The sequence below is a fragment of the Zootoca vivipara genome, chromosome 6 (genome assembly GCF_965207765.1).
Source record: "Zootoca vivipara chromosome 6, rZooViv2.hap1.1, whole genome shotgun sequence".
Taxonomy (NCBI): domain Eukaryota; kingdom Metazoa; phylum Chordata; class Lepidosauria; order Squamata; family Lacertidae; genus Zootoca; species Zootoca vivipara.
This window is the reverse complement of record NC_142589.1, coordinates 38,229,635-38,245,514: the sequence shown is the minus strand read 5'-3', so window position 1 is coordinate 38,245,514 and position 15,880 is coordinate 38,229,635. Positions and strand designations below refer to the sequence as shown.

The following is a 15,880-nucleotide window of genomic DNA, read 5'->3' as shown; positions in this document are numbered from 1 at the left end:
GGATAGACATTTAGACAGTGTGACATTGCCCAAGTATCAACAATAATGTGGTATTACACTATTTCTTGTTCTTTAGAACAAACACCCCAATTATTCTGCACACCTAATCCTTCTTCAAAAAGCAGTCATTTATTATGGAGCAAAATTCTTCCCCTCATTCTCATAATAAATCTTATGAGGTGGGTTGTGCACATCCCCATTTTAAAGATGGAAAGCTGAGTCTGGGGAAAAATTATTCACCTGCGTTCAGGTTTCATCCGAACCAGTACAAAATCTAGTTAATAAAGCTGCAGAACAGGTGGACTAATCATAAAGATGGAAATTACTCTGAGCATTCACAGAACGCATTTTTGCTCCACTGATCAACCACTGCCTGCATTTGCACATTTAGAATGGGGGGGGGAACAGGTTTTTCAGTGTATTTTTCAGGCAGCTTCATCCCCAGCACCCATTTTTAGAAGTGTAGCCCTGCAGAGAGCTTCTGCTCCAGAGGCAGTTTCAACCCAGCTCTTGTTAAAATGCAAACAGTTCTCAACACAACACTAGCATTTTCCTCCTCTCTGATATTTTGCAGAACCTCAGTATTTATGGCATTGGCATTCAGACTGACTGGCAATAATGAAAACTTTTTCCTATTCAGTTTGGCTCCTGTTGGATAGCTAATGACTTACATTCATTTTCATATCGTATAACCATTACAGCTGCTGCTTTCACCAAACTCACAATCTGTAGAATAATTACTAACTCAAATGCACCAGCAAACTTGTAAAGGGTGACATTTTATTCCTATGCAGCTGGCAAGGAGGAAAGTCCACTGAACATTGGCAGTGAATCTTCAATTTCTCATTTATTCCCCCTTCTTATAAAAATTATCTTTCTTTCCCTCCATTTCAATTGCAGTATAAAATTCCCTCTGTGTTCTTTCTCATCTGAAATAATGGCCACCATTTTTCTTAACTTTCTTAAATGGCTTTCGCCCTCACAGTTTCTGCTATGTGATGCCCCATCCTCACACAGGTGCCAGTGATGCACTTCTAACAAGAAGGATAACAAACATAGATACTTACATGAAGCGTATCTGTTTTTATAAGTACAAGTGGCCAAGCTGCATGCTCTGGCTGGTATCAGATGCTGCTGCTGCTGCTGCCCCCAGAGAGTTGTCAGCTGCTTGCTGAAATGTGTGACATTCGTTACCTTCAGGTTGGTCAGAAAGACCATTTTGGACCAGCACCAAGGCCTCCTGCAGGGTCTATATAGCCAGAGGAACGAGTGCTCTCCCAGCGCAAAGCTGGAATAATATGCTATGAGTGATCGGACTTCAATAAGCCCAGTTCTGTTTATGAACTATTCTGATCACCCAGGGGCACACCGATTTGGTGGTGGTGATGGTGTGGGGAGCCAAACAGATAGTTAAATTTCAACCCATCCCACAGCTGGATACTTCATTGGTTCTAATTTTTGGTGGAGAGGCTGGACTCACTGCCTGCTGCCTGTGAGTTTTGCATATAGAAATGGCCCGAATAAATCCCCTGCCTTGCGCAGGACATTCTTCTGCAGAGTCCTGTGTGATGCTTTAGTGATTTGCATACCTTGCTTTTCTTTTGCTTCTTTTTAAAGATAGTGATGTTTGTTCAGTATCCATCCACACTGTTTACAGATGGCAAACAGGCAGATGAAGGCCAAAGTGCTTGTGGAGAGAGGCAATAGTACGAATATTGTTACACACCACTGCAATCCCCGAGCAGTGAGAGATTCTGGGGGTTCCAAGCGCTTACCCAGGGTTCATTTTGGGGGGAATGAGTGTCAGTGGAGACTGTGGTGTCTTTAGGATATATGGTTTTATTTACCCATGTACACAACCTGAGCATAGGATGGTGGGGCTCACAGCATTAACACTGCCATAGATATTGCTTTCCCTTTAGGTTTCCAGGGGAGCCCCAGCACAGAGTAAGACCTGTCTCTCTGTCTGTAGGTACTGTTTTCATATATGTACATATCTATATATGTCTATTCCAAACTTAAAAATGGAAAGCGTAATTCTTGTGGTCAACAAAAGAGGTTTGCCGGTAAATACTGTCTCAAGGCAAATCTAAAAAATGTAGTATAAACAATGACAACTGGTGTAAATTATACACCAGGTATATAGAATTTGCTTTGAATAATAATAATAATATTTAAAAATACCTTGGAACTGATAAATGAGGTTATGGACAGTGTTTGTCAAACACTGATTTGCTTGGGAAAAGCTGAGAATCCCAGGGCCCTGCCATGGTTAACAGAAACTTAAAACATAAACAAACATAGTATGACATAATACATGTTGAGGAATAAAACTGTTATTTGTAGTTATTAGGTTTATTGCAAAGGAAGTCAGAGGGACCTTATAAGTTTCTGTAGATGAGAATTCCCATCAATAGATATGTGAACTGTCATTCTCATGAAGCGGACTGTAGCCCATGAAAGGTTATGCTGAATTGTTAGCCTAATGTTGCCACATAGTTTCCCCTCTCTCTGAATTTGTAACCAGTGAGGCCAAAAGACAATAAAACACAATGGGAAGCTGTAGTTCAGTTACATTTGTATACATAATTCAACATATGCACCGCACCAGCTGCCCAGTTTACCAGAAACAGTACCCTTGTCTTGCTACACTTGCCTTGCAAATTGCTATCCCTGTTCTGGCCATTTGCAGATGCCATTTCAATTATTATTATTTTGCATGAGATACCACTCTTCCAGGTCCAGCTTTTTACCTAGGATCTCTAGAGTTACACCAACAACCTACATTTAAACACATGGCTTCCCCTGAATAATCCTGGAAACAGTAGTTTCTTAAATGTGCTGGGGATTTAGTCGTGTGAGGGGTAAACCATAGTTCCCTGGAGTGTTTTTTTTGGGGGGGGCAGCCACGTGCTTCAAATGAATGGCATTGGACGTGGTGCTGCTATCCTAGGGAGATTTGTTCTGCACATAGAATCATGGGTAGACAACTTGTCTACCTGGCTTTGTAAACGCCTTAGAGATTTTAATGTATTTATTTTATTAAGTGGTCTATAAATCTTGTTAAATAACCAAATAAAATAAAAATGGAATGGTATTTGTACAAAAGCTTACACTGGATTAAATTTGTGCACCTTTAAGGTTCTACAAGATAAATTGTTTTGCTTTCTTACTGACCAGCACCAGGTTTTCAGACAGGAGCCATTCCCAGTCCTGGGACCTTTTGCATGTAAAGTAGGTGTTCTGCCACAGAGCTAGACCTTCTTCCACATTTCTGACTGGTTTTAACACCAAGTCAGTTCCTCCTTGTTGTTCAATGTATAGGACTAAGATCTGGGAGACTATGATTCCAGTCCCCACTCAATCGGGAAGCTCACTTGACTTTGACTTGGGGAAAATAGCTGTTTTTCAGCAACAGGGTTGTTGTGCGGATAAAATAGGAAGAGGGAGAACAGTGTATGCCAGCTTGAGGCCCTTGGAAGAAAGGTATTAATGTGATAAAAAGAAATTAATTATCTCTCCTTCTATATGTAATGTATCGGTGACTGTCTGTGTGTCTGAGCCACACACACATCATATATACAAAATCACGCTACACGTTTCTTGAGGCTTTGAGCGATATTTGGTGGGTGTGACGATCCGTGAAAACTTCTTCCTAACCATCGCTCTGCTTTAGTTCTGCCGCCTGGTGGCCTCAAGCTTTCAAACTCTGAGCCCAAAGCATCATTGAGCTTTACAACTACACTCCCCAGCGTCCACTTCTTCTTTCCCTGGTTACTACAACTCCCAGCATGCCTCGGGAGAAGTGGGTTTCACGGGAGTCCCCCCGCGCGCAAGGTCCTCCGGGACGCGTAGTCCAGTCGCTCGTCGGCTTGAGGCTCTGGCGTTGGGTTGGCTGCCGCGGACCAAAGGTGGGAGCCCTTTAGCGCGCGTGCGCGGCGCCTCGAGGCAGTCGAAGGGGAGCGGCGGGGCTTTGTGGCGCCTGCGCGGTGGCGACTCCGGAGGATCTCTCGCGAGGAAGGACGCCATTATCGCAGCCGCCCGACCAAACACCACGAGAATTCGGCAAGGCAAACGGTAACCTCGCTCTCCCCCGCGGCTGGGCGGCTGGCTCGGGCTGGAGCTGCTCGGCGGGGGCCTCGCGCGGCTCTCTCACGACGCCGGAAAACCCGCTCGGTTTCCCTCACAGCGCCTCGGCCGCTGGGCCGCAAGGGGGAGGCGGGAGGAGGGCGAGTGAGGGGCGGGGCTTCACTCTCAGCCTCTCGCTTCCCCCCCCGCGCCGCCGCCGCGAGCCGCTTGGCCCCTCCCCTCCTGGAACGGGAGGCGGGATTTCCCTCCTTATCTCTTTCACCGCCTTGCACGAATTTAGATGTTAAGACACCATTGATTTAGGATTATAAATGTTATATATGTGTGCGTGTACCTGTCTGTTAGCTTCCTGATTTGCATATATTTGCATACCTCAATAATTAGCATTTTAAAAAAACGGGTAAAATTACTCGTTTCAAAACGTAGGGCTGCAACTTTTTGATTTTATGGATAATATTCATTGATTTTTATGGCTTCATCAGCGCGTGTGCAGGTGTCTTTTTAAAAAACACCAACACCAACAACAAAATATAGATCCTAGCCCGGAAGGGCATGCATACCTACTGGACATAACACAGAGATAAGGTTATAATCTAACCCGTTTTCCCACAGAAGAACGGTGTTCAAGGTGGATTGTAGTACAGTACTGTATTGGGTTTGTAATATTTTAACTGCCTACTTTACTGACTCCTTGTTAGCTTTTTTATAATTTCTTCTCCTTTTCTGTGATTTCGTCCAAGATTTCTTTTTTCCTTTTTCCTTTCAATTTCCTTTTAATTGAATTTTGTTGTATAAATAGTCCCCCCATCACCGCCTTACTTGCATCCCACACCACCCAGAGAGCTGCTGCTGGTCACAGAAGACCAGAATGTACTAAATGGACAAATAAACTGGCCTGATAAAAGGCCACTAACTACATTCCTGTGAAGACTAGTCTGTCTATGTCCATCCTTGCTGAGAAATAATATTTCTTTTTTGCTAGGATCCATTCCTCCTTTTCACTGGTATAGGGTCAAGATAATCTCCCTTATGTTGTTGCTTTTTATTCACTGCTTCTTTCTGTTCACACCATTATCCTTTCATCTTTACCATCTTAAACAGAATAAGTGTAACAAAAGAGTACTATTTGGATTTGCAGCTGCATAGTTCACCTGTTTTGTTTGTTTGGTTTTGCTGCTCAAGACACTTGTGATGCATTCTGCGAGGACATACTGTTTTTCACCAGATGGCGCTCTTCCCTTGAAAATTATGAGCAGCCAATGTATTCAGTGCTATTTTTCTAGAAAAAGAGGTGCTGGAACCATGAACACCTCCCTCATTCCCTTAGAATGGCAAATGGCGCCCCCCCCCCCCCGAGAGGTGCCAGAACTGAGTTTCTGAGTTCTCTCTGAAAAAAAAATCCCTGATTATATACAAATTTACACAAATGTGACATACAGTATTACACAAATTTGACATACTAGCCAATCATTGGCTCTAGCAAAGGGTTTCAAAAAGCTTCAGTCTTGTGGGTTCTTTTTTAAACTGTTGGAAACCTTCTGAAGGATATTTAAAGCACAACCTTCGTTAAAATAAATATTTAAACTCAGAACTGTTATGCTGTGTAATTTGTTTTAATGATGTCAATCCAATCAGTTTGGCAAAGTTACTCCATAATCTGTGTTCGGATTCCCTCAAGTGGATTTACAAGTACAAGCAATTTCTGTTCTCCCTGCTCAGTGATCTGCATTGTTAAAATAACTACAGTATACAGAATCCAAGTGTGACTTTTGCAATTGGATCTTGTCCTTGCTTACTTATACTGTACATAAATTACTGAGAAAAACAAAAACTGCTCCCTATAGGTGTGTTAAGGATTGCAGCCTTAGTTTCTTTGTTCCTTTTTGTACTGTTCATTAACTTGGGGTGAAAAGGAGTTAGACATATGGTTTAAAGTGTTGAAACGGTATATTTGAAATGTGTGAGAGCACGCCCTTGGCAGCCTAAAACAGTAATGGCATATAGTGCTTGGGTTTGTTTTAAATGGCTGAAGGCTGTTAAGCAGGCTGAAGTACTGGAACTCAGCTCTCTCTCCATGTGGGGCTGAGTCCCACAAGATTCCCTACAGCTGTGTTTCTCAAACTTAGAATAATTGCATAATGCTTTTGAGAGTTTAGTCTCACTGGCATACCCTTTCTCTGGCAAAGATAACTTGGAGGTACGGTAGTTTTAATAATACTATTTTATCTAGATCAGAACATATTCTGCCATGTACCCTTAGAAAGCCTTTTGGATACCCCTGAGAGTGTAGGATAGGAGCTCACCCTCTCTGCTCCCCACCCCACTAAAGTGTATTGCAAGGCCGGGGGTGGGGGTGGGGTTGCTGTCTCCTCTCTAACTAGATACTGTGTGCTCCCAGCCCCATCTATGTATGTGGGTCAGAGTTTGGAGTATGCAAATACCATTGGGGGAAAGTTAAGTAGAGTTCCATTGTGGAACTTGCTTCGTCATTCTCCCCGTCCATTGGTTTAATCTTCATAACACAGATGGACAGTGATACTCTTGTGTGCAGCAAACACAATACCATCATTTTCTTCTTGTTCCTATTAATTGATAAAGTGTGTCAGATGGTCACACTTTTTAGTAAATAACCAAAAAAGAATACGCCAAATTCTAAAATTGGCAATCTTCCTATATTTGTTTAAAGTTTCTACAGTTCTCTCCCTAGCACTGCTCACCCCCACCCGACCCCCATATATGGCAAGCACCCATATCTCCCCCAAGTATTAGTTTTCTGCAGCATTCTAAAAAAGGACCTTTTATTTAAAGAGTTAGTCTAAATTCTTTGGATAATTTGAAGTAAGATGTTATCCAGGTTGTTTAGTTTCACAGGCATATTCAGGTGCAGCATGCACAAATATTTTGATTTACAGACAAGTTGACTACTGAGAAATGTTTCTTTCCCTTTGCTGTGAACATCTAAATGGTCAAGAACATTTGATAAATACAAACCATTTGTCCACCACAACTCATTCCATTTCTGCATCAGTCATACAATCTTATTTTCTGCTAATATTTTGTAGGCACTTCTGTTTGAAGGCTGTTCACATTAAAGGCTAATGCCGCAGCCTCTGTAAAGGGTTGAAATGGAGCAGGAGTTTTGTTTGTGTTCTTCCTATGTGACCCAGTGCCTGTGATGATACTGGGTGACGTTGCCCTGTGCCATGGGCTGGTGTGGTGTCAGAAAGAGAGACAAATCGCACCACGAGGCCATGTAGATTCACAGCATACCGTATTTTTCTGTGTACAACACCCACCCCCCAATGTATAAGGCATCCCTATTTTTGCGGACTTCAAATTAAGAAAATGGGAGATTGCCCAGAGTTGTTTAGCTTTTGGGGGGAGGGTTCAGACTTGTTGAGATTTTTTTGGGGGGGGGAATGCTGAATTTCGCTCACTTAACTGACCTAAGCTGCCGCTCGCACAAGTCGCAAAAGCTGCCTATCATCTCTCCCCTCGCTGACAGAAGCTGCCTGTCGCCCAACCAATTGCTGCAGTGCCAGCCAGTAAAAACTAGCCCTTGATGCAGCCAGCCACCAATAGCATGCCAAATAGCTGCTGAAAATCTCTGGCTCGCGGCAGCAACCAGTCCCAAGTCCCCCCTATGCACATTCAGTGTATAAGATGACCCCCAATTTTTAACATTTTAAAATAAACAAACCTTGTCTTATACACGGAAAAGTACGGTAATTTAAAATTGCAGATTGGGTTCCTAAGAAAATTACAACGACGTTTGCCCTTTTAGGCCTCTCCAGTGCCAGGGAAGCACAAGTGACCTTACATAGACATGGAACATAACAAGGAGTAGATAATGCACATTTAGATTTCTGCATTAGAGTGAAATAGCATTACACTTTGCACAAATGAATGTATAGGGTAGATGTATTTTGCCCTTAAAGCAAAATGAGGTAATGAGTGCAAAGGCTACGGTTGTTGATAAATGGTTTATTTTAATTGCCATTTATCAACTTGGAGAGGTTGAGGGTTCTTGACCACTTCAAAGGCCACTCAGTAAGCTTTGTGGTTGAATGGGGAGCAGTGTAGATCATGACTCTGCAACTTTGTTCAGTGCCTCAGTCTCCCCTAGTGCAGAGAGAAGAAACAGCTTGGTGCACCTGCAGCGAAACCAGACGCCTTCATCTACCCCACCTGCAAAACATACAATTTTCTTATATGGTTTGACTTCACTCTTGAAGGCACACACTTCCATAGTCTCCTGAGACAGAAGATTGCCAACAACCATGTACATATTGGGCAGCAGTCCTACAAACACTTACTTGGGAATAGGTTCTATTGAACTTTATGGGAATATCTTTCATGTAGGCTGCATCTATGTAAGCCAAAAGAGGCATTGGTTGCCTCTCGGTATCTTTTTGGCATATCAAGGCCTTTGCACTACCTGTATATGGAAGCTTTCAAAAGCGCAGCTGTAGTTTCACATAACAATGCTGTCAGATCAGGCCAAGGCCCTTCCAGTATGGCATTCTTGTCTCGGGCTAAATGCTGATTTATGTTCTATACTATGCAGGCTTTTGATGATTTTGCATATTTTTGATGATTATAGTTGTGATTAAAATTAGTAAGAATGTGAAGTAGGCAAATGAGGATTGGAAGAACACATTAAATTCTGAAGAGCCAACATTTAGGGGAAAATGCCTCATGGAACTGAGAAAACACCAACACGAATGACTAGTTGCCTAGAGTTTTCCCAGTCCAGATGCAAGCAATTTGAAAAATAGCTCTATATGGAGACAAGAAGGAAGGCAAAAACTAAGAAGAACTGCAGTCCTGTAATCCTGAGACTGGACATGTTTGGGTTCCCCTTTGTAGTTTTATGAGGGTGCCTGTGTAGCATGAAATCTCTCTTTCCAATGAGAATCCTTTTGAGGTTCTACATCTTAATTCTACCCTTAAAAGTCATGCAGAAAGGGCCCTTAGAGAATTGGCAGGGCTCCTGCTTACAATGTGGTTGACCTTCTTTTACTAAAGGGCTGCTTTTTATTATGTTATGCCTATTAATCAATGTTACAATATGTTGACATATGATGTAATTGGTTAGGGAGCAATGGGCTAGCATGACATGACTAAGATCTAGCTGCCAACAGGTCTGCCGATAGGAGCCAAGTGTAAGGTTTATAAAGTTAGAACAAATCACAGAGGTGACTGGGTTTGTAAAAGCGTTCTTAGCTGTTTATGTCAGAGCTGGATGAAGGGCAAGTGGCTACTAAAGGAAGATTTGGCTGTCGTTTGGTGCCTGAGAAAGGAAAAATGATGCATTGAATAACCATGACAGCTATGTGTTAGAATGTTCATAAATTCACACTTCTCACTGGACTTACTTCATCTAAAGTTTTTTTTAAAAAAAATACCAGGAAAGATTTTCTGTTTGTGCAGTAAATTACTACAGTACCACAAACATGCATGATAGAAGAAAATTGGTTTGGAAGGCAGTTATGTGACTAAAAAAGCCAAGAATTACACTTCAATTAAAACCTTTGTATCTTGACACGTAGCTTCTTTTTTATTAATTTTAGTTTATTTTGTATGTTTTAGAATAACTGGCAGGTTTCAAATGCTGAGTATAGTTTTTTGGATTAAGATGTTGACAGAATGTTATGATTGTACTTTTTAAGCTGTAAAAATGTTTGGGCAGTTCTATTTTTAAACTGATATGGCTTTTGATACCTAGTTTTATTTTGGAATAGGAAATAATTACAGATTCTTAGATGCCATTATCAAGTATTTAGGGGCCCACACTGAAAAAGCAGAGGTCATTGTTCCTAGGTGCCCGGGATGTTTTTTACCCTTAAAACAGCAAAGGATGGCAGCTGTGAAGGATGTACAGGATTTATTAGACTTCCCCTCCTATATTTCTATTACTGTTATAGCTGTCACTTGGAACAAAAATTAATAGACAGAGAAATTGTTGTAAATATGGATCCTGACCCAGAGTTTTAAAGCCGCCAAAAGTATGACAGCATGAGTATTCATTGACCTTTTCTGCTTTTGTGAAATATTTTGTGGGCTTTAGCCCACATAAGTTTACACAATGCTAACTATGAAACCTTAAACATGCTTCTTCAGAAGTTAATCCCACAGAACAGACATACTCCCTAGTTGCAGGGGTCAGCAAACTTTTTCAGCAGGGGGTCGGGTCCACTGTCCCTCAGACCTTGCGGGGGGGACGGACGGACTATATTTTGAAAAAAAAAAGAACAAATTCCTATGCCCCACAAATAACCCAGAGATGCATTTTAAATAAAAGCATACATTCTATTCATGTAAAAACACACTGATTCCCGGACCGTCCGTGGGCTGTATTTAGAAGGCGATTTGGCCGGATCCGGCCCCTGGGCCTTAGTTTGTCCACCCATGCCCTAGTGAATGTATTGGGGATTGAAGCTTACAATTCCTTAAACCTCAATGGTGACACAAGACCCTCTATTTCTCTGCGACAGACTTACATGACTGCCCCCTGGGTTCGCTGCAGAACACGATAGTGATAGGTGGGGCCAGAGGTGAAGTAGGGTGGACCGGCAGATGCAACTCTCATCTTTGTACAATGGCAAACATTCTGGACTTGTGAGGGCTCGTGGTTTCTACTGAGGGCATGGCACCCAAAATTAGGATGTCACATTTTAACTGGGGCAGTTGAGGGGTATGGGACACATTCCAGTTTTGCAAAAGCACTTAAAAGCCAGTATAAGGGCTGGTGAGGGGGTGGCTTGTTGAAAGAGGTGTGGGGAGATTCCTTAGGGCCTGGTAGAGAGGCACAGAGTGTTCATTCTGCTCCTGGGCCAAACTTTCTCCACCCCTCATATAAACTGTCATTTCAGTTTTACAAAATGTAAATTGATAGAATTCTGTGTGATACATCCCAATGATGTCATTTGCCGAATTCCTGTTGATTTTCATGGATTTTGATTTTTTCCTTTAAACTGTGACCCAAAGCATGCTTGGTTGAAAGTTAGTTCAGTTTAAGTCAATGGAACTTATTTCCAAGTTGCATATGTTTTTAGGATTGAGGTTCCAGTAAGGAATGGATAACTGACAGCTCACAAATCAACTCAGGCCCAATTTTTCTTGGCCTTTGGACACTTAATGAAATTGAAATAATTTTCAGTTTTCATTAAAATGAAAAGCAAACACCTCAATACTGCATAGAATAATAAGCTATTTTTGTGGCTTTGGAGCAAAGTGTGGAAAACACATCTGTGACAAAGCCCAAGGCAAGTTTTTTTGAATTGGGAAAAAGACTCAGCTGAGTGCTATCCGCATATGGTACCAAGTTGAATTTGAAATGGATAAACCAATCTTATGCATAAAAATCATCTTACCATGAAAAAGAGGGAAAATGCCTTTCTTATAACTAAAGAAACAAAACTAAGCATGGGTAACAAAATAATGTAGTGTTTTCAAAATATTTTGAGAAGTATCCCAAAGCAGTCCCATGCATTGCCCTCCTGGTGGGGGGCTGCCAGGAACTCATTGCCACATTCAGTCCTCGTATGTTGGGAAGTTATACAGCTACAGTGGAACCTCGGTTTATGAACACCTTGGTTTACGAATTTTCGGTTTACGAACGCCGAGGACCCATCTGGAACGGATTAATTCACTTTCCATTACTTTCAAGGGGAAAGTTCGCTTCAGTTTATGAACGCTTCAGTTTATGAACAGACTTCCGGAACCAATTACACCCATGCTTCGGGTTAAGTACGCTTCAGGTTGAGTACTCCGCGGACCCGTCTGGAACGGATTAATCCACTTTCCATTCCTTTTAATGGGAAAGTTCGCTTCAGTTTATGAACGCTTCAATTTAAGTACTCCGTGGACTGTCTGGAACAGATTAATCCACTTTCCATTACTTTCCATGGGAAAGTTCGCTTCAGTTTATGAACACTTCAGTTTATGAACAGACTTCTGGAACCAATTGTGTTCATAAACCGAGGTAACACTGTATTGGCAAGGCTGCTACGTGGCATTTCCCCCATATTCAAAGGCACTCTATCTTGTCTGTGTGTTTCCCATGAGGCATTAGGTTGCATCTTATGGACCTTTGATCTGATCTAGCAAAGCTCTTGTGTTCTTAAGTTCTGTTCAAGATATGCTGGGCAAAAAGAGAAACTCTACAAGAGCCCAAATATTGCCCAATTTGTTCCAAAAGTTGGGTATTCAGGCAGGAGACACTTTGAGTGTACCTATAAAATCGCAAAAGGTACTTGACGTGAAGAAGAGCATAAACTGAACAATGGAGCAGGACCAGCTGGTCTTAACGTGCAGTACTGTAATATGCTTTATATGATTCATACTTCCAATTTTTTAAAAAAAGAAAAGTAGGGGTCTAGGCTGATTTTTTTCTACCTTGGCAGGATGCAAAATTGATTCCTAAGCCTCATAATTACCCAGCATCCCTTGAGAACTGTCTGCCTATCTCTCTTCTCGGTGTGGATAATAAAATACTAACCTCTGCATAATAAGCCATTACTAAAATATTTATTAATTTTTATTTTATTTTATTTTATTGCAGAGAAGGAACTTACTATAAAATACAAAACATATACAGTGGTAGCTCGGGTTAAAAACTTAATTCGTTCTGGAGGTCCGTTCTTAACCTGAAACTGTTCTTAACCTGAGGTACCACTTTAGCTAATGGGGCCTCCCGCTGCCGCTGCACTATTTCTGTTCTCATCCTGAAGCAAAGTTCTTAACTCGAGGTACTATTTCTGGGTTAGCGGAGTCTGTAACCTGAAGCGTCTGTAACTCGAGGTACCACTGTAGTGGTGTTTGTCACTGCAGAAAAGGCCTTTGATAGGCTGGAATGCAAGTAAGCAGGGAATGCAACTTATCCTAAATAATATATTGATTACCTTTTAAACATAAATACCCAGGATGAACAGTACATTTTCAAATTGTAGCTTAAACTTCAAGCTAAAAACCCAAGGATAAAAGGACATTGTAAAAATTGGTGTGACCTCTTGGTGAACTGCTCTGCATGTGGAACACTATATGATTTTGGACTCTCTTGTTGGTCACCAGAACCTGCAGTAAGGTGATTGTAAAATACACGTGCATGCATATGTCAATATTACTTTAAATTGTGGGATATGTATTGTGTTACTCTGTGTGAATTTTGATTTTCTTATGAGTAAAGGAAGATGAAAAGCGGAGGGTGGGGGATTTTGATTTGGTCTTTCCCTTTTCTTAATGCATGGATTGAAATATTCATCCCCTTCAAGTTCAGGGCAGGGCTTCCAATAGCTTGCAGTTAGTGACAATATGAAACAGTAATCCTAGCACAGCTGTTTTATTATGTTACGACTGGCTAGTTTCCAGGACTTCTGAGAAATGGCAAACTTAATTTGCCAAAATGATAGAAATGGCATCCACATGCCCTAAATCTCTTGCTGGGTTACTTGGGCATGTTGCCACAGCAAATGCACTCACAATAGTTTTCACGGTGATCCGAATTTCAAATGAATCTCTTGGCAGCAGAAGTGTTTTGAGTAAATGCTTCCAATACTGTGTAGTGTCCTCATTTGGAAGAATTTAGAATGCATATTTTTTTTTGTAATGAGCAGCTGCTGCCTTGGCTGGTCCAGGAACCTGGGCGATGCTGTGGTGTTCTCCACCTGCCTGTTTTAATTGCATTCTTATATTTGAGCAGAAGAAGGGAAAAGTTGTTGTGTGCAGTTGGCTTTGATTCAGTGCTAGTGGTTAATGATAAATTGCCATTTCCACTGGCAAATGAAATTTATTTCCCCAATTTTTTTTTGCTTCAGGTATTGAAAAAATGCCTCAATCTGCCTGTTCTTCTCTTTCTCTCTCTCTCTCTCTCTCTCCATTTCTCCCCTTCCCCCAAGTGTGGGAAATGCAGATGTGGATAGCTCCAGCGATTTTAATTCAGCTTTTGGAGGCTGGAGATTTCCTTTAATAAGACCTATAACAATCCTGGACAGGGAACTCCAGCGGGACAGTGTTTAAAAATGTCTGGCTCTAGAACCAGAGCTGAATGCTGGGATTGGAACTGAATATTGCAGGAGCAGAATTGTGGAAACTCTGGAGACTGGAGAGAGAAAACTGATTTAATTCAAACAAAAGCAGCTTCCAAATCTCATTTTGTGCTGACAAAGAGAGCCTACGACAGCCTTCCTCAACCAGGTGCCCTTCAGATATTCTGGATGCTGCTGCATGATGCTAGGGCTGATGGCAGTTGTATTCCAAAAAATCTGGAGAGCACCAGTTTGGAGAAGACTGGTTAATGAGAATGCCTCACTCTTTGGCATAATTCCTCATGTATATGTGTGTATAGATGTACTGGATCAGTCCAGGACAAGGAAAGAGGACTTACGGAAGGAAGTGGCAGCGCGCAAGCCACTCTGTCACTTGATTGCAGTAAAGACTAGTCCCATCTTCTCCTCCTTCCTGCAATCCACCATCTGCTCTAGAGAGTTGGTGTATTCTCCAAGACAGTCCGTGTATGTGTGTGTGTGTGGAGGGCTGAGGGTGGGGGGTGAGGAGAGGAAGGGAGAGTCCTATTACAGAAGTGGAAGTCTGCTTGTGTGACATTTGAGTTCACCTCGTACTTTAATTTTCAATCTTTTGTCTGCTTTGAGTATTATTGATTTGTTAGTCTCCCTCGAGGATAAGGTGGGGTGTTGTTGTTTAGTCGTTTAGTCGTGTCCGACTCTTCGTGACCCCATGGACCATAGCACGCCAGGCACTCCTGTCTTGCACTGCCTCCCGTAGTTTGGTCAAACTCATGTTCGTAGCTTCGAGAACACTGTCCAACCATCTTGTCCTCTGTCGTCCCCTTCTCCTAGTGCCCTCCATCTTTCCCAACATCAGGGTCTTTTCCAAGGATTCTTCTCTTCTCATGAGGTGGCCAAAGTATTGGAGCCTCAGCTTCACGATCTGTCCTTCCAGGGAGCACTCAGGGCTGATTTCCTTCAGAATGGATAGGTTTGATCTTCTTGCAGTCCATGGACTCTCACCTCGTACTTTAATTTTCAATCTTTTGTCTGCTTTGAGTATTATTGATTTGTTAGTCTCCCTCGAGGATAAGGTGGGGTAGAATATTAATAAATAAATGCCCTCTTGCTTAGAAGAGAATAATAGAATCATAGAATTACTGTATGTCAGTGTTAAGAGTTCCTGCTTTAGAACTATTGCTTGCCTCCATATATACATTTAATTTTCTAGAACTCTGCTTCTCTGCTGACTTACTAGGAAGCAAGCACCATTGAACTTAGTGGGACTTAACTTCTGAGTAGACAAGTATAGAATTTCACTGTTAAGCTAAAAAAAAGGAAGACGTCAGTATCATTTCTTTAACTGTCCTAGAATCTTAATATATAAGCATGAAAATGGTGGGAAAAATATGTCTACCACTATTTGTGCACCTCTTATGGTTTACATTAGAAGGCAAATTGTGCAAGTATGTTGTTGTAACTAATTTCAAGATGAAGAGCTTTTGAGACTGTCCTCACAATGAGTCATCCAAGGGTAAGAAAAGGGTAGGTTTTCTTCCTTTTTCTTCTTATGAGTGCAGGGGGAAATTCTAACCTTAGCATTTAGTAATTGTGAATATAGAGTTTCTCTCTCTTTCTCTGTCCTGTCTCTCTCTGTGTGTGTGCGTAGAGAGAGAGATTTCAGATTGCTATAGTAATATAATTATGTATATGCAGCATGAATTATCTGCCTATTGTAGCTGTTGGAGACAGTGCTGTAGTAAATGACCGATGGAAACCTGGTT

General features: G+C 41.7%; 2 protein-coding genes across 4 annotated transcripts in view; one reads left to right on the top strand and one right to left on the bottom strand.

The window, feature by feature from the left end:
• CA5A (carbonic anhydrase 5A) overlaps positions 1-3,096 on the bottom strand; it is a 33,662-nt gene extending 30,566 nt beyond the window's left edge. The window contains exon 1 of the mRNA XM_035119187.3: positions 1,068-3,096. Coding sequence (XP_034975078.1) covers positions 1,068-1,218 — 151 coding nt within the window. The 5' untranslated portion in view covers positions 1,219-3,096. The remainder of the gene's footprint in view (positions 1-1,067) is intronic.
• Positions 3,097-3,798: 702 nt separating this feature from the next.
• BANP (BTG3 associated nuclear protein) overlaps positions 3,799-15,880 on the top strand; it is a 151,936-nt gene continuing 139,854 nt past the window's right edge. For 2 of the 3 annotated variants that reach the window (XM_088670995.1, XM_035118181.3), the window contains exon 1: positions 3,808-4,077. The gene's annotated coding sequence lies outside the window, so the exon portion shown is untranslated. Of the gene's footprint in view, positions 4,078-15,880 lie in introns of all 3 variants that reach the window. The other variant, XM_035118178.3, reaches the window with a different exon arrangement.